The sequence below is a fragment of the Erpetoichthys calabaricus genome, chromosome 6 (assembly GCF_900747795.2).
Source record: "Erpetoichthys calabaricus chromosome 6, fErpCal1.3, whole genome shotgun sequence".
NCBI lineage: Eukaryota > Metazoa > Chordata > Cladistia > Polypteriformes > Polypteridae > Erpetoichthys > Erpetoichthys calabaricus.
The window spans coordinates 176,146,101-176,165,034 of record NC_041399.2 but is presented as its reverse complement, the minus strand read 5'-3'; the positions used below and the strand labels follow the sequence as shown (position 1 = coordinate 176,165,034).

The 18,934-nt window shown below is 36.9% G+C and overlaps 1 protein-coding gene across 13 annotated transcripts in view; it reads right to left on the bottom strand.

The window, feature by feature from the left end:
- Positions 1-18,934, bottom strand: part of dip2ca (disco-interacting protein 2 homolog Ca) — a 559,093-nt gene that overhangs the window by 119,001 nt on the left and 421,158 nt on the right. For all 13 annotated transcript variants that reach the window (XM_051929039.1, XM_051929043.1, XM_051929041.1 and 10 more), the window contains 5 exons: positions 16,955-17,152; positions 12,244-12,335; positions 3,948-4,058; positions 3,317-3,440; positions 209-318 (listed from right to left, as the gene is read on the bottom strand). In XM_051929039.1, coding sequence (XP_051784999.1) covers positions 209-318; positions 3,317-3,440; positions 3,948-4,058; positions 12,244-12,335; positions 16,955-17,152 — 635 coding nt within the window. The remainder of the gene's footprint in view (positions 1-208; positions 319-3,316; positions 3,441-3,947; positions 4,059-12,243; positions 12,336-16,954; positions 17,153-18,934) is intronic.

Genomic DNA, 18,934 nt, shown 5'->3' with positions numbered 1-18,934 from the left:
AAATAGTGACAGTAATTATTAAATGGACGAGTCAAATCAAAGTATGATGGAACCAGAGAATAAGCGGCCTGTTAAATTAAAAAAAATGTTTTACTTACTATTAACAGACATAATTGTACTACTTCACTTAACCCTAAGTAGTATGTCCATCTTTGTAAAGAAGCTACACAAGAAACACAGTCAATTTACCAATAGCTGCTGCACTTACCTCAATATAGGCAGTATCATTATTTGCATCCTTGATGTGAGGAAACCAGTCTCTTGGAGGCTTGGATAGATGCTTAGATTCTGTAACGAACCATAACAGCTTTGGCCAACCTAAGAATAATGAGAATATATAATAATATTAGAATGTAAACAGACATACAAACGAACAATTACTGTGGAGCAGCCTTGCAAGAAAATGATGCAATTCTGACACTCATTAATTGAGTTTACCAGAAATTTCAGATAGTCTTCTGAATTTGGAAGGCAAAAGGTGAATCAATAATTAATAAGCTGTGATCAACAGATCAATTACTTTATAGTGCAGACTTAAAATATACACTCAACTTAGTACATACATACAGTATATTAAGAATACAGTAAAATCATAAGACATGGCTTTTAACTGCAATCAGCAGACTTACTGAAGTGAAGCAATACTTAATACAAAGAAAGTTGTTTGATGAATCTGTTAATAGACCGATAGATAGATCAATCTTTATTTGTTTCCAAGGGAAATTTCATTTTTTTTAAATCAACCTGCTTCAAAGAAGATAACAATGACTGCTATCATTTCATTAAATTCCCCTATATAAAGGCCTTCTTTGAGGGGTTCATGCTTGAGAATGTAAGACAGCCTTAAAAATTAACCAACAACCATAATTCATTTTTTTGCTTTAATTGGAATAAAGAGCTTGGTTTTGACAGAGGTGTTGACTTGAAAGGAACATATTTTATGGAGTACATGTCCCTGTTGGATACAGGTTTGAGTAAAAATAAAACTGAAATTTCCACTTTTAAAAATGGTGAAGTTCAATGTAAAAAACGTTGGTAAAAGTTATCTCACACAGAAATAAAAACAACAACCTAAGGGTAAAATGCTGTGCCTTTAACCATCTTTTCTATTTTTTCAGTGTGGAAATACCACCTATCTTTTTATCCCTTTTGCACTCTGACACAGTCCTTCATTAACTCCATCACTTCGGTGTGATATATATATATATATATATATAAAAACAAATAAGTTAGCTTTACTATTAAAAAAACCATTTCTAAAACAAGTTTATGTAGTTCTTTAATTAATGGAGAGAAATATTAATTACTACATGTTCAGACATAAAAGGTTTTAGAGATTTTTTTATCACTCTTGCAGGTTTTTTTGGTAACCTATGCATTTTAAGGTGGAAATGTTTGTACTGGCAAAATAACCAGCGCATAAAATCACAAAAACACAAGCTACAATAGTCATCAACTGTGACATTTATCTTAAATAAGCACATCAGATAGTAAAAATATGTCGAATGTCTCAAAGAATAATTACATATAACTAAAGTATTGGGCATACTTGGAACATTTGCCGAACTTTCACCTACCTTTAACCCCAATTAAAGCTATGCCTTGTGCTGACCCAATTACAAAATAAAGTGTTTTTTATTGAAAGAGTACAGTAATCCCTCCTTCATCACGGGGGTTGCGTTCCAGAACCCCCCGCGAAAGGTGAAAATCCGCGAAGTAGAAACCATATGTTTATATGGTTATTTTTATATTGTCATGCTTGGGTCACAGATTTGCACAGAAACACAGGAGGTTGTAGAGAGACAGGAACGTTATTCAAACACTGCAAACAAACATTTGTCTCTTTTTCAAATGTTTAAACTGTGCTCCATGACAAGACAGAGATGACAGTTCCGTCTCACAATTAAAAGAATGCAAACATATCTTCCTCTTCAAAGGAGTGTGCGTCAGGAGTACAGAATGTCAGAAAGAGAGAGAAAAGCAAACAAATCAATAGGGCTGTTTGGCTTTTAAGTATGCGAAGCACTGCAGCACAAAGCTGTTGAAGGTGGCAGCTCACACCCCCTCCGTCAGGAGCAGAGAGAGAGAGAGAGAGAGAGACAGAGAAAAACAAACAATCAAAAATCAATACGTGCCCTTCGAGCTTTTAAGTATGCGAAGCACCGTGCAGCATGTCGCTTCACGAAGCAGCTGCACAGAAGGTAGCAACATGAAGGTAATCTTTCAGCATTTTTAGACGAGCGTCCTATCATCTAGGTGTGCGAACAGCCCCCCTGCTCAATCCCCCTATGTCAGGATCAGAGAATGTCAGCGCAAGAGAGAGAGAGAGAAAAGTAAGTTGGGTAGCTTCTTAGCCATCTGCCAATAGCGTCCCTTGTATGAAATCAACTGGGCGAACCAGCTAAGGAAGCATGTACCAGAAATTACAAGACCCATTGTCCGCAGAAATCCGCGAACCAGCAAAAAATCCGCGATATATATTTAAATATGCTTACATATAAAATCCGCGATAGAGTGAAGCCGCGAAAGGCGAAGCGCGATATAGCGAGGGATCACTGTACTTTAATTGAATCAATAATGAATCTTTCACTCAAAGTAACATTTTTTTTCCTCAGTATTAATCAAAGATGAAAAAATAGTCTAATATTTGCTTTAAATTTATATTATTTTCAATTTACTTTATTAAAATCTTATTACAGTATGACAATGAAAAATACAGTAATGGAAAAAATCTAATAGTATTAATCTATATTAAACAAAAAAAACTCCAGACTTTCAAGAGAATATCAATCTGTTGCTACTGTGATGGATGGGAAATGGATTGCTGAGTCAGAAAGGCTGCAATATATAATTAAATTTGGAATTATGACACAAAACAGGTATATTGGCAATTTTAATATTTCATTATTGTGTTAAGGAAAAAGGTTAGTATATTATAAAAGGCAACTGTAAAAACTGGGGAAGCTGATGGACAAAAAGTTTTCATTCAAGTCTATAAAACAGCAGTTTGCTGTTAAATTAAACTTTGTACTACCTGAGGTATCTATAGTTTATCTCAAAATTACTGAATATATTTATGTTGATTATAAGTGAGAAACACAAATAATGCATATATTAAATAGTTAAAATACATAAGCATGATTTTTTTACAAAGAAATATTGCAAAACTGCAATTTAGTTTCATTAATAAACATGTTCGTAATTTCAAAATGTATCTTTATTTACACCTTTGTCCACAACTAACAGAAATACATACAAATATAATACTGATTTTCCATAAAGCTAAATAAAATCACAGTCAGGAAGTGTGACCCACCTTTAAACTGTGGTATTTCCCCAGTTGGACTTTTGGGTAATCCTTTGTGGCAAGCATCACTCGTCAATGCGACTGTGACTCCACAGCTTCCTAAGAGAAAACCAATTTGCTGGCTACCAGCATCCTAAGATAAAGTAAAAAAGTGTTAAGTGACATAGCATTTAAGGTATGGCTAATGAGGAACTTCTCTGCAGGTCTCATATACACATTAAACAGACACAGGACAGACATTAGACACCCATGGATAAACACTGGACAGCAGGAAAACAAATTATAATGTTTTACCGATCAAAATTATTCTAATAATTTTAACAGACCTTTTTACTAACTGGTGAATTTGAAAGAATTTGAAAGAACACAGTAAAGAAAACTGAAAATATTATTACAACTGCAATACCAAAACAAAAGGCTGCTATCATGCAAGGCATTCATAACTCTATAATTCACATTAGCAGTTTAATCAGCATTATAGTTTCACCAGGAAATAGAACAATTTTAAATTTCTATAGTTTTCATGGTTCTGTAATTTCAGCACAGGGTTTCTGGGATCTTCTTATATAATCACCCAAAGATGGCATTTGATAGACACTGAAATGAAAAACAATAGAAGACCCTGAAAAAAACCTCTTACCTTTCTTGTTAATGGCACTTCAATTGGTACAGGTACAACTTCTGCTAATAAACAACCGTAAAATGCCACCATGAAAGCTGCAGGATCATTATTAGGAAACACAAGAGCTACCTAATAAAAAGAAAAAAAGAAAAAGTGAACATTTCCTTTGTGCAGCATGATGAAATCCCATGCATGTCTGCTGTCTAGTTGAAGTCTGTGTGTTTTCTAGTTTCCCTTCCCACGTCCCGTGATTAATTGATGATACAAAATGGTCCAGGCCGTGCACTAGTATGCTGGCCTGTTCAGGGCTGGATTTTTTCTGCCTTTGTGCCTGATGTGGCTCAGGCATTGGAGAACAAACAAACATAGAGAAGACAGTTCTGACAAAGAGCCTCTGTGTCCAAAACTAGGCAGTACATAATCCTTAAATTGGGACACAGGAGGTATAAACATACAAAGACTCTTAAATATTACAAAGTAAACAATGAGCTTTATTTCTATCCCGGGCAGGTACACTGTATCACCCTAATAATACACTTGGCATGAAGAAAAGGAGCGGCCTCCACCAGCTTCCATAAAGATTGAAGCAGCTCTGTCAGTGGGATTAAATGATGTTCACATTAATGAATAGTAATTTTCTGTCACCTCCTTTTACACTGCCTACTAGGCATATTATACGAATGCGAAATTAGATTCTTCCATTTACTCAGCTTATTCTACTTAAACAATAACCTCTGGAATACAGTAGTGTAGACCTTGCTTTAACCTGCAGTGAGCAAATCACAATACTTGCTGAGTAAAAAAGATGTTGGTAAATCTAATTTTTTTTAGATCCATTCATCCATCCATCCATTATCCAACCCGCTCTATCCTAACTACAGGGTCACGGGGGTCTGCTGGAGCCAATCCCAGCCAACACAGGGCGCAAGGCAGGAAACAAACCCCGGGCAGGGCACCAGCCCACCGCAGGGCGCACACACACACACCAAGCACATACTAGGGACAATTTAGAATCACCAATGCACCTAACCTGCATGTCTTTGGACTGTGGGACGAAACCGGAGTACCCGGAGGAAACCCACGCAGACACAGGGAGAACATACAAACTCCACGCAGGGAGGACCCGGGAAGCGAACCCGGGTCTCCTAACTGTGAGGCAGCAGCGCTACCCACTGCGCAACCGTGCCGCCTTAAATCCATTCATTTAAGCTTTAATACATAAGTAATCTATATAATATCAGGTAGTGCTTGAAAATGTTGCCTGTAAAACATGGAGAACACATTAACATGACTTTCGTGGCACACCTATTTGTTGTGATAATCTCTGTGTTGACTTGAGAGGATGTGTTTTAATACAACTTGCAATGTTACTCCAAAGCTAAAACCTCTGGATGGAAGGGCTTCTTGTTCTGGTCCATTTCTCACAGAACCAGACGTAAGCCATTGTTTTCACAAACTGTGTTTTGCAGGAGCACTCACAACAGGAAATTATTCTGTAAATTTGTCATATGTCAGCGTGACACAGTGTGTATAAACATTACAGCTCCACAATTGAATACAGTGGAACCTCAGTTCACTGCCATAATTCATTCCAAAACTCTGTTCGTAACCTGATTTGGTCGTGAACCGAAGCAATTTCCCCCATAGGATGGTATGTAAATACAATTAATCCGTTCCAGACCGTACAAACTGTATGTAAATATATATTTTTTTACGTTTTTAAGCACAAATATAGTTAATTACACCATAGAATGCACAGCGTAATAGTAAACTAAATATAAAAACATTGAATAACACTGAGAAAACCTTGAACAACAGAGAAAACTAACACTGCAAGAGTTCGCGCTATAGCACTACGAACAGCTTGCTAAAAAGCACAGGGAAAAAAATGAACATTTGAAAAATCCGTAATTTAATAAACCACCAAGAAAAGTAACATTGCAACAATGCACGCTACGAACCGATCACTGTAAACAGAAGTGAAAACAAAATCAATCCCAGTGCATTCTTTAACTGCCTTCTCTGCCTTATGCGTCCAGCTCTCTCTCTCTCGCATGCGCGTGTGTGCGTGCATGCGTCTCTCTCCCACGCCTGTGTGAGTGTGTCTTTCTCTCCCACGCCTGTGTGTGTGTGTGTGTGTCTGTCTGTCTCTGTCTCGTGTGTGTCTCTCTCTCTCTTGCGCACGTGCACCTGTGTGTGTGTGTGTCTCTCTCTCTCTCTCTCTTGCGCGCGTGCACCTGTGTGTGTGTGTGTCTGTCTCGTGTGTGTGTGTGTGTGTATCTCTCTCTTGCATGCCTGTGTGTGTATCTCTCTCTCTCTCGTGTGTGTGTGTGTGTGTATCTCTCTCGTGTGTGTGTGTGTCTCTCGTGTGTGTGTGTCTCTCGTGTCTGTGTGTGTCTCTCGTGTGTGTGTGTGTGTCTCTCACGCGCCTGTGTGTGTGTGTGTCTCTCACGCGCCTGTGTGTGTGTGTGTCTCTCACGCGCCTGTGTGTGTGTGTGTCTCTCACGCGCCTGTGTGTGTGTGTGTCTCTCTCGCGCCTGTGTGTGTGTGTCTCTCTCGCGCCTGTGTGTGTCTCTCTCTCGCGCCTGTGTGTGTGTGTGTCTCTCTCTCGTGCCTGTGTGTGTGTCTGTCTCTCTCTCGCGCCTGTGTGTGTGTGTGTCTCTCTCTCTCGAGGGCCTGTGTGTGTGTTTGTGTGTCGCGCTCTCTCACGCTCACTCTCTCGCTGCACAGGGAGAGACTGAATAATTGGCGCGCACAAACCAAAGGGAAACTGGCTTGTTCGTATACCGAGTGTGTGGTCGTGAACAGATGCAAAAGTTTGGCAAACTTTTTGGTCGTAAACCGATTTGTACGTGTTCAGAGACTTCGTGAACCAAGGTTCCACTGTATTACCCATCTTCTCTCCTGCATTCATGAAAAATGTGCACAAAGACTTCTGGTTGCGTTAATTTTACTATTTTTACTGTTGTTAAAACTAGGGTGGAGTTGGCAACCGCGTAAAGGGCTACTTCTTCTGTGCATTCTGCATTATATAAAAAAGTAATGTTATGCTTAAAACTATAAAAGTTACATGGAAGAAGGGTTTACACCCTGGTGTTTGAAAATGATTAAATTGAGAACCATTGAAATAAAGTGTACTGATCATCCTGTTGTGCATGTAGCTGTTGCATGGTTATGCAGGTTTCTGTTACTGTTAAGAATAAACTTAATTGAACTGATAAAAAAATGCTAAACTCAAATTTGTATCATCAGCACTGATTTTTTCTTGATTTGTTTCTTTTTTAAAATCAGAATATCCAATTCTCTTAAGTTATATTTTCTCTTATTAAGTACACTGCCAGCTTTAGCTTAGCAAGCTATATAATGACTACAAAGTATCAAAAAACACATACACACATACTGTAACATACAGGGTGGTTTTCCATTCAAATTTCAACTGTACTAGGTCTACTGTGTTCTGCAAAGGCAAAACAAGGTGTATAAGATATTACTTTATCATTAAAACTAGAAGAGGAAAAAGTCCATACAAATATTGATACACTTTGCTATTGAGTGAAATTACCTTGTAGAAATAATCCAAAGGCGGCAAGACATCAACAGGTACACAATGTTTTTAGCTACAGATCTACATGATTTTACATTTCTACCCAATGGAAAACACTTTGCTTTGACTGCACTTAGTGCATTCCTAATACTCAGGTGGCACTCACAAAGTATCAACCTTAGTTTTAGAAGGGAACTGTAATTATTGATGATCTCATATTTATCTAATACCCCTTTATTTTGTCACAATGGAAGAAAAATTACACTGAAGATTGTTACAAATTAGTTATATATCTTACACTTGGAATAAAGGGTTTCAATTAAATTTGAAATTAAATTATTGATATATTAGGAAAAAAGAATCAACTCTTGGCAGAGACCAGCAGGGCAGCGCATGCGTACGGGCACCGTTCTCATTCCCTACCTCTTCATATCATAAATCATTCTTGAGGCAGATTGAAGACTTAAGTGCCAGCTTAAGTGAAAAATTAAGGAAAACATACTAAGTAATTGCAACACAAACACTGACTTAATCAGTTTTAACGCGAAAAGATGCTGATGAAAGAAGAGAAGAAGCGGGCCACTAGGGTGGAGAAAAGAAGAGCTGATCAGGAAGCAACAAGCACATCAACCTCTGAGCAATCGAATGCTAAACGTACAGAGAAAGAGGATGAAAATTATGAATGCTCAACTCAAGTGTATCATGCAGTGCACTGTTTCTGGTACAATATAAATACCACACTGTACTTTCCAAACACTGTTAGTGTAGGAATGTATAACAAAGCTCCACACAAGATCATTCAACCTGTAGCTAGATATTCAAGATTGATCACATGTAAGCTTTACTTACCACAAGAATGAGATTCTTTAAAGTCAAAATGAAATTAAAAATAAAAATACAGCAATTAGATGCAAATAACTCACAAAATGTCCAGGATAAAGACGGACGCTTATCCACTATCTGTACAACTACAATTTTAAAACTTTTGACAGTGTAACACTTTCATTCTTTCCCAAAAACAATCATATACTATATACTTTGTAGATTGAAATGATTTGATATCTAGACCACTTTATGTCCAATTTCTGTATAAAATGGTACTTTGAGATCACTGTTACTTATGCTTCATTGCTTATAATGGCATTCAGAAACACCATTCATTTTTAATTACAAGGAAGAGAAGAACACGAAATACTTAAGACAGCAGTCAAGTGTCAGAGAAATCAAGAGTTCACCAATACTCATGGCTATATAGAACAAGGTATAATATTTAAATCCCTTGGGATTACACAGATCCACATTCTTAGGGAAAATAACTTACAAGTCATTGCAATAGTTTTATCATGTCTAGCAAGAATTAGTGTGTCATTTTACAAGTTTTTAGAAAATCAGTTTAATCGAACCTGTGAAACAATTACTAAATAAATTGTTTTAATTATGGCTTCATTTGCACCTCATTACAACTGTGATAACTTCTGCATAAGATGCAAAAGAGTTAAGGCTTTGCATTAGAATATACATTCATCATTCTAGGCATATGGCAGCAGAAAAAGATCACACAATAATGTACTGTTCAAGAATGGCTAGACAGGGGCTGACCAGTCGCATGATCTCCTCTGGTACTCTGAGTTTGAAACTGGGTGGAGGATTGGAACTATCTCACCTGATGAGGTCAGGTGCAAGACCATCACCTCTGTAGAAAGTTAACAATTTCCATTGCTTGCAGTTTCTAATGGGAAAATAACTAAACCAAGTAGTCCCAAGAACATTGAGGGACTATCACTGCAAAAGCATTCATAGTTGATGAAAAGTTATTTATGAATTTTGTCATGCTGTGGCATAATCCCATGCAATATTCCTTTTTCTGTATACACTGAATTAACAGGCCTGACACTGTCTATTTAGATCTTGCATATTCTCTCCATGAATTTCCTCCCATCTGCCAAAGATGTACACATTTACTGGTAACAATAAATTGGTCCCACAGGAGTGTGGGCAGGTGTACTCTGTATATAAAGGACTATTAATGGCCGTTTCAACCTTGTATCCAAGGGTGAAAAGACATACTCTTGTTCCCAGTGATTCTGAACTAGATTAAGAGGGTTTCAAAATGTGCTAGTATGTGATGCAGTGAAAGTACTGCTGCCTTGTAATAAGGAGACCGGGTTTGCTTCCTGGGTGCTCCCTGTGTTGAGTTTGAACGTTCTTCCCATGTCTGAGTGGCTTTCCTCTGGGCACTCCGGTTTTCTCCCACAGTCCTAAAACATGCAGATTTGATGGATTAGTGTCATTAAATCAGCCCTAGCGTGTGAGCTGTCCCACGACCCTGGCCCAGATAAGTGGTTTAAGAAGATGGAGGGCCCTATGTGTTTGTATTTTCTACATTTTTCCTGTCTGCCTGAGTTTCCTCTCACTTCCAAATAACATGTAGGCCAGGCTGACTGGTAACTCTAAATTGCTATTATAGGAATGTGTACTGGAATAAGTGTGACCTGTGTGTAATTGGCATCCTATCCATGTTTTCTAACCTCCCCTATCAAGAAGCTGAACCAGAATAAGCAGATTTAGACAATGAATGACAGAATAAATTCTTAATTGTCTTTAACCTTGTGACCTACTGGTTCATACATAAGGGTTTACCATTTTTATTACTTTTGTTAAGTTGTAGATGAGTCTAATTTCTGCACAAAAATTAAGCTGTAAAATGACGTATACTAGAAAGATTACAAAACGTTTATCAGTGTGAACAGTTGAACAAGGTCTGTCTTCAATTAAAAACAAGCTTGCATTTTTATCCTATTTGATACCACATGAAAATAACTTGAGGCTTTCTACTTTAAGCAGGTGTTGCTTTTCACCTGCATTTCATTTGGGAAGCCATAAAAGAATATAAACAAGGCAAAAAAAACAGAAATATATGAGCAGGAGTTCATATAGAATAATACTAACATATGGGAAAGGAGAGGGCAGACACAGCACTCCATCTTTTCAGAATAAAAAAAAATGAGAATGATAAAATCACGCTGAAAAGAAACTTGGGTTAGGTGTAAAATGACATGTCTTTTAAAATGATAATATAAAATAAAAATAATAATAAAATTATTATATTAAGCCTTTAAAGGTAAGATAGGTCTCGTTGAAGACTCAGCTAAAATTTAGATAGAAACAAATCAATTATTGCAAATTTTACCATAACAAAATTTAGATGCTGATATTCAACTCCAAATTCATACTTAACACATAAAGAATGATAAGACAGTAAGTGTGAGTATATTGTCCTAGAATTGAATGCAGACAGAATTCATCTCAAATTACTGGTGAAGGCATCGCCACAATATGTCTTATGTAGGAAGGTTTTACTAGTAGCCATGCTGGAACAAAAAACACATCTCCAAATTAATTAAAGTTTAGACGTTTTGTGAATGATGCATTCTTGATTTATATTTCTGCTACTTTTACATTGCAGTTTTTTCTTGACCTCTGATATAATCCTCTTAAGATGAGAATCGGTATATCCAAATTAGAATCAGTGATTTTTCTCTGAAACCAAAAAGTGCCTTAGATCCTGAATGTGAGAGCAGAGTAACTACCCCAAGCGGAGGAAATTAACTTCTAATGATCTTCTTCACTACTGAGGGCAAAGGCGATCACATGGCTGAACAAAGCTTTGGAACAGAAACAATAGCCTGCAAGTATTGTTGAAACCATGTTTTAAGAGTTAAGTGTTTAGATGAAGTTTTTGATGCACACCTCACTACTTGGAAGCTTTGACTAGTGACTAAAAGAATGTGCTAAAAAATTAAACACTGTCATAATTCACTACATCTTTGTAATCTGGGATGGATATGCAGTAAAGCCACTGCTGAAGCTGGTGACAAAAGCCAGAAATGATGTTGCCTAGATGCCTTCCTTTAAAGGTACAACAGCCAAGACTTACCAGAAGATTGCCCAAGGTAGACTTGAAAGAGGTGTAGGGCCTCATTTTGACTGAGTAAAATGATAAGCAGTCTTTTATTGTTATGGACTAGAAGAAGTCAGCAGATGTTGACTGGGCTCCCATTTAGGATAAAATCTGTGTGATGGCCTGGGGAATACTTGAAGGTTCTATTTTTTTAAATCCCTGTTTTGCATGGTAGCTTCTGGAAATATAGCAGGAGACGTGCTGGAAAATAGGAATTCTTGTTCACCCTACTTAACTTGTTAGTACTGAGGCCATCATTTGGACTAAAGGTACCAAGAGTAAGATGAAAGTCATTCAATTTAACTTCATCTACTGCACTTGCAAAAAATTCCAAAATTACTACTGTGCAATTATTTTTTAAACATTCTACACTGATTTGCCAATACTTAGCTGAGACAACAGTCTGCAAAATCCATGAAGCAAAGCACAAACATTTCTGTTGCTTTTAAATGTGCTGTATGGGTTTTACTTGCAAAAGTTGTTGGTATTCTTTTTTTAAATATAAAGTAAAAGTCACCTCTCAAATCACTTATTGATACTATTTTGAAACGAAATAGGTCATTGCTGTGTCATAAATGTTCATAAGCACTGCTTCAAATGCAGTTATTTTCTGACTGGGATAGAAAAAGTACATGTACTTATCTTGTTGTTACAAACAAATTCCATTGCATATTTAACTGTGAGATAATACATATTCTACCTCAAACTACAGAAACATAACAACATTGCTCTCTAATAAGGTGTTAAAGGTAACAGAATTATTAAAATAAGATAGAAATGAACAGGATCAAAATATCTAATCAACTTACTCGATCTCCTGGCCTAACCATTGGTTCCTGCTTTGTTCCCAGTTTATGTAAAATATTATAGGCCACTTTCATACTTCTGGTCCACAGCTTTCCTGTTTAAAAAAAAAAACAAGAAACACACCAAAGTTGTAAAATAAAACAATTCCTTATTAATGTTTTGACAATGTAGCCACAGGTTGATAACCTAAAGAAATCTAATCTTTGCAATTATAATCTCTATATATCTTCATAAACAGATGATGCTATATATTGCACAATACACCACTGCACAAGAAATTTCTTCATGGATGAACATTTAGGCTTCATGTTCTTTTTTTTTGCTCTGGCCTTAAACAAAAGCAAATGGTATCATGGCTTAGAATAGAATATTACTATTTATAATTTTAATAATGACAACTAAAGAGGGCCATAAACAGAAAGATTAAAAACACGCACACACACAAACCTTCTTTTGAAAAAGCACTGCACACTGCACACAGCGGTGCAACAAATGCGGTCTTACCACTTCTCCAGGTGCATGATCCATGAGGCTGCTGCAAAGTGTTTAGCATCAAGTTAGAGTGTAAAAGTCAATGAAAAACAAATTACAGAATACACCTGGAGTTACCCAGAAAAGAACTGCACAGCCTATACAATCAGTTTGTCATCAATTCTGGGTGGGACAAGTTATATTTCCACTACAGACCAAAACAAATTTACAATAACAATTCTAAATATCAATTATAATCAGCAATTAATATTGTTTATTTAAAGAAAAATATAATTGATTCTCATCAAAGACTAAGTCAAATTACTAGAGTAAATCAGAACATGTTCCTTCTTGTTCATATCACAGTATTGGCACCATGTATCACATATTGAAGCACACTTCATCCAGAAAGTAAGGAAAGAATTTACAGTAGCTAGAGACTTGTGATAATAATCTTTGAAAAGGTTTACCATATTACTGTTAAACACATTTTAACTTACCATAAAAACATACTCACTTTATACACATGCATATGTCAAGTTTTATATTTATATACACTTATACACACATATATATATATCTATATCATGGAATACAGTCCAAATCTTTGTGATGTTTTATACCATACTCCTAATTCATAACGACAAATTATCTTAGTTTTTAGGTCAATAGAGAAGTCTTTAGAGGTTCCCATGTTGTCACTTTTTAAGGGCTCATTTATACATGCTCAGAACGCGTACGCGCCCGCATCATGGCTGCCACACGTTCTGAGCGTTCATTTGATGCGTCCTCTGAGCAGGTTCTCAGAAATGAATGCAACGCGTGCGCGAGTTGCAGTACCAGCAAAAAGTCGGGGGGCGCAGTGTGCTAAAAGTTGGAATGTGACGTCAGAGTCTCTGTTTACTATCTACATGTGACAGAAAGCCGCTATGCGGATCCTACGAGATCAGTGTGTGCGCTTCGATATTTGATAAATGGTTCGATGTGATGAAGCAAAATGCCGACATACAGATGTATTCGCGGTGCTTTTATATTCAAGCGTTGCATATTCCCGATCGTAATGACACAATACGTTTTAAAAGTCTCACATACCGTCTTCTGTGCCATCTTTTTTTCTAGGGCTTTCTCTGCTCCCGACAGCAGCGGATCGTCAGCAATAGATTGCCACACTCAACACATTAAATGTATGATATTCCAACTCTCTGCACACTTAGAATCCTTAGATTTATACTTGATATCACTTTCATGATGAAAAGCATTAAAGTATGTATATTACATTTTACAGATAATTGGTAATTTCGTTTAAATAATGAATAATGTTAATAATTACACACATGGGGTGACACAGTGGCGGAGCGTTAGCGCTGCTGTCTTGCAGGGAGTCACATCGCTGATATTCCCTGCCTGGAGTTTACATGTTTTCCTGCTGGGTTTCCTCAGTGTGCTCCAGTTTCCTTCCAAAGATATGCAGATTTGGGGATTTGGTGCCGCTAAAATGACACTAGTATATGTGTGTGCTTGTATTCACCTTGCGATGAGCCGAGGCCTCGTCCAGGGATTGTTTCTCACTCGTGCCCAATGCTTGCTGGAATGGACACATCCCTGGATTTAATCAATAAAACATCCTTTTCAGAGATATTGCAGTAAGGTGTCATTGGAATTTAATGGGTGTTCCAGGCATTTCACAACACAGTGAAGCCGAACATGTTCTCACCGTGATAACATCTCACACTGCCACCTAGTGGATTCCTCCAGATGTACGCAAAATATGTGCGCAAGTATAAATACTACAACGCTTGTATAGCAGGAGCGTCCGCTGCAACATGCGTCGCGTGAAGTATAAACCTGGCCTAAGAGGGAACCAAGGACAAGCACACCTAGCAATTACCTATGTTAAATAATAGTCATGATTGGTTGCATCAGTCTTTGTAGTTTAAGGTCTAATAAGCTAATCAAAGCAATTTTGTGCTGCAACCTGTCAGCATTAAATGACTACAGGTCTTCAAATTAACGCAATTAAAAGGGTACCCAAACTTCTACACATCCCATTTTTTACATTTTATTTCATACAACTCAACAATGCTATACTGAGAATTTTGTTCTGATAAACATCCCGTTGTCTACATTTCTCTAGTTAAAAAATGTCATATTGTTGTGGTCTTCTTTTATGAAGACAGGGCAAATTATCATGCAACCTCAGAGGGGTGCCCAAAAGTTTTACACAGCACTGTATATACTGTATTTTTATATATATAAATATATATACATACACACACTTTGGTGGTGTGCTTTAACAGTACTAAAAGAGACCAGAAAACTCAATTTTTAAAACAGTATGGTACCAAATGTCTGGTATTTTTGGTACCAGAAGTAAACAGTAGTTTTCAAAGACCTTGTGCTTGGCTTTTTGTTCTTCCACTCTCTGGCGCACAGGAGAATCCACAGGGAACAAAACCTAATCAAGAATTCAGTCAGAAACTTTCAAAAGAGGAAGTAAACAGCAACCGTAATGCAAAAAATAGTGACTGGTGTCTGGTAAATTGCAGAGAAGAGAGTGTGACCGTTGACATCCTGCCTGTACTGCACCACAGGGTGACAGTACGATAGTAGCTATGTCAAGTGTGTGTTTGTTATTTTATGAATGTTTTCTTTTGGCCAATAAAATTGTGAAAGCACAATTAGGAACATAGGCTTCATGAAGGACAGTTTGTCATTGTTAAATAAATGGACCTGCTGTTGGGCTTAAGTACTAATTGGTGTGTGCATCAATACTTTCATCTTTGTGTTTGTTACAATTGAAAATAATGAAAACTTTTCTGACTACAGTGGTTCTGCTTTGTTTGAATGCCACATATCATTAATTCTACCTGAGTCTGGGTTTGGCAGGTCACTGGGCATATCTTTATTAATAGGCTTGGTAGTCAGAGACGGTAAGGAGTTGGGCAGGGAGGATAAGAATAAGAAGCCTTTTCGTTGTGCTCACATCAATGCTAAATTCGCCTTACATGATTTGCTCCGTTGATGACACTAGTGGCATTTTTACTACTCCTTCTTCCACTGATGATGCAACCAAAATTGTTATCTTTGGTATAGTTTGGTAGTGGCTTGCTGTGCCAATTGCTTGCCAGTGTGTTTTGAGCCCTGCTTAGATGTTTTCTTTTGTCATAATGACGGAGTTCTTTATTGTATACAAGCTAACTTACCCATCACTTTCCTGTGAAGTCACACAATTCGACACGCTAGTTTCTTACTGTTTTTAGCTTAAAAATGCAATAAATATTTATTTCTATTTTCAGATATTTCAGATATGAAAAATATATATCTTGGTGGCTAGCTTTGTTGCAGTCCGATAAGGAGGGCCTTTGCATTACAGTATATCGTATATTTTATAAATATACATTCACACAGCATATTCAGTCCCCTTGAAAGTCAACATAAATTTGTGCATGACAAAAGATTTGTACACACATTTATCCATTCACCATTTTTAATGTGAACGCTTACCAACATAGAACTTTTTGGTCATACTCATATTTTCATGTTTAAATCCAAGCAAATAAGCCTTCCACCACAATTTTGCACTTGTGGAGTTCTGTTTTTCAATTTTTTTACATGTGCCTGGCAGCACTGCTGTGAAGCCATTATTGTTTTGCTCCCCATCAAGTAAAATCTGTCCCGCAGTTTGGTGTTTCATGGGACCCCCCAACCACCCACAGTTGATCAAGTGATAGTGCTTGATCGTTCATCATTTGTCCTAACTTCATGGTGCTTTACATGGAGACTAACATCACCCCCAAACACACACCAATCCCAGTCATTGATCATGTTTTCTTGCTTGGGGGAGCTCAATGCTTAATGGCGGGCCAGACCCAAAACCTCTTTCTCTCACAGCTCAGAATGAATAAATCCATTTGGAATCTGCAAGTGTTGTTCAAATTTGCTCAGTGGTTAAACAAACGTAGAGACAACATAGTAAGTGTAATGTCCGTGCTCAAAAAGTTTTGGATTTTGCAGCATTTCGGATTTTGGATAGTCAACCTCCAATGGCCACAGGCTGCTCAGTGAAATACTATACAGTACTTTAAACAGTTTAAACAATTTCAGGAGTCACTGACTTTATGTAAAAAAAAAAAAGTTTTCCTGTGTCTGAAGTCTATAATAAAAACACCACACAATCTAAAGAATGTATATTATTCACCACACCTACTAAAACAGTATGAAGTTAATTCAAGCAATTCCTACCATAAGTTAGGATATACAGTGGTTTTCCATTTGTGTCCATTGTTGTTAAACACGGCGCTTTAGGAGAAATGGTACCCCATCTTTGTAGTGCAGCTTCTAAGGAAGGTGGCCAGTTTGTAACTACTCCTAGCTGCTCCCCCCTCAAGGGCAGCATTTGTGCTCCTTCAGATTTAGGCTGGTTGGGGTCAGGCTGTTGCACTGCAGGCAAAAAAAAAAACACAGACAAAGTATGAGAAAGTAGCATTATGAATACAAGAGTACTAAGTTAATTAAGATTTTCATATATGAAAACATAAAATGACAAGTTCTTACAATACTGGTACACACATTATTTTTTCACAAAGGCAACCATTGTCTTCTAACATTAGGATTCTACTTTCTTTCATAATCCAATTTGTTTGCGGTCATTGAATGCTATAACTCAAAATACTTAATGAGAATTTCTTATACAGTTCATTCATGATTTTCATAATCCCCATAGGCTAATATGTAATAACCAGAGCAAACCTTAAGCACCAGGCACAAGGTAGGAATCAAACCTGGATAGAGGCCTAGCGTGCACAGACACATACACCCACAGTCACTTATGCAAAGCTAATTTTAATTAACTTAGTCAACCTAACTATGACTGTAAGACTGTGGTCTGTGTGGAAAAAAAGAGTTCCCCACAGAACCCTTATTAGCTTAGGAAGTACTTGAAAGCTCAACACAGAATGCCACCTGACCAGGAATTTAATCAACTATTATGGAACATCTGTACCACCCCATATTCTTTCTCATGTCAGCACACACATTCATACCTGGACTGTTTAGAGATGCCAATTAACCTACATCTTTAAAATACAGATGTAAACTAGAGTACCTGGAAGAAAGAGAGAAAATATGGACAGTGCATGACACAGTGTTGAGACCAAGTATTAAACCTAGCCCCTAGTCAGTCTTGGAAGCGATATTAACCACTTTGATACCTCTCCTAAAACAATGATGTACTCCTGTAACTGTAATCACCATGACAAGATCTATTAAAAAGGAATAAAAGGGAAATTAAACCTCTTGAAAAAAAATACAGCTAGCTATGCTGTATATAAGAACCTAATCAATGTTTTCTACATTGTGAATATAGCACTAACAAAGTTGATCTGGCAGAATTATTTCACCTAAATAATGACATGTATTTAGAAATAGTTTGGTGTAATTAATGGGGAAATGCATTCAAATTTGAATCTGGAAAGCACATCTTTACACTAAAGATTACAAAAATCAAATTATCAAGTAGAATCAGAAACCACTTTTTAAAAAGTTATCTAGGAAAATATTAGAACAATATAACTAAGTAACAATGGACTGAACGGCCTTTGTCAAACAGCTAATTTTCTTGATACATTTAAACAAATTCGAAAATTTCAGAATTGTTTTCTTACTCTGAGAAATGCTTGTGGGTGAGAGGAAGCCACATTTTTTAATCTGGTAATTATTTAAATATTTTACAAAATTAGCATTAAATCTGTATGAAATGTCTGTGGGTCCAAGTGGCATATAGTAAACAGATGAATGCCATCAGGATGTGGTGCCCCAGAAGACACATTGCTTAGCATCATCAACCCACACAAATACCTATACTGACAATCTGGTTGGTGCTCTTTTAATAATACATGATTATTGTATAACCACCTTACCTCGAAAGGTCTGTTTTTCTTACCTGAAATAACCTTAACTTAAAACTTGGGGGAGATGCAGTATGAGAAATGTAAAGGAGTACAAATACAGGAACAGAGAGAAAACTAATACAAAGAATGTGAAGATCTACACAAATAAACAACATTTTAAAGTGTTGGTCCTGCAATGGAGCAAAAAACACTTACTTACAATGGTGTCATGCCCTGCTCGACAACATTCTGGTTTGTTAGCCCAGACATTTTATAAACCTAACACTAAAAAATAGAATTGATTTATGTAAATTAAAATCTAGATAAGAGGCCA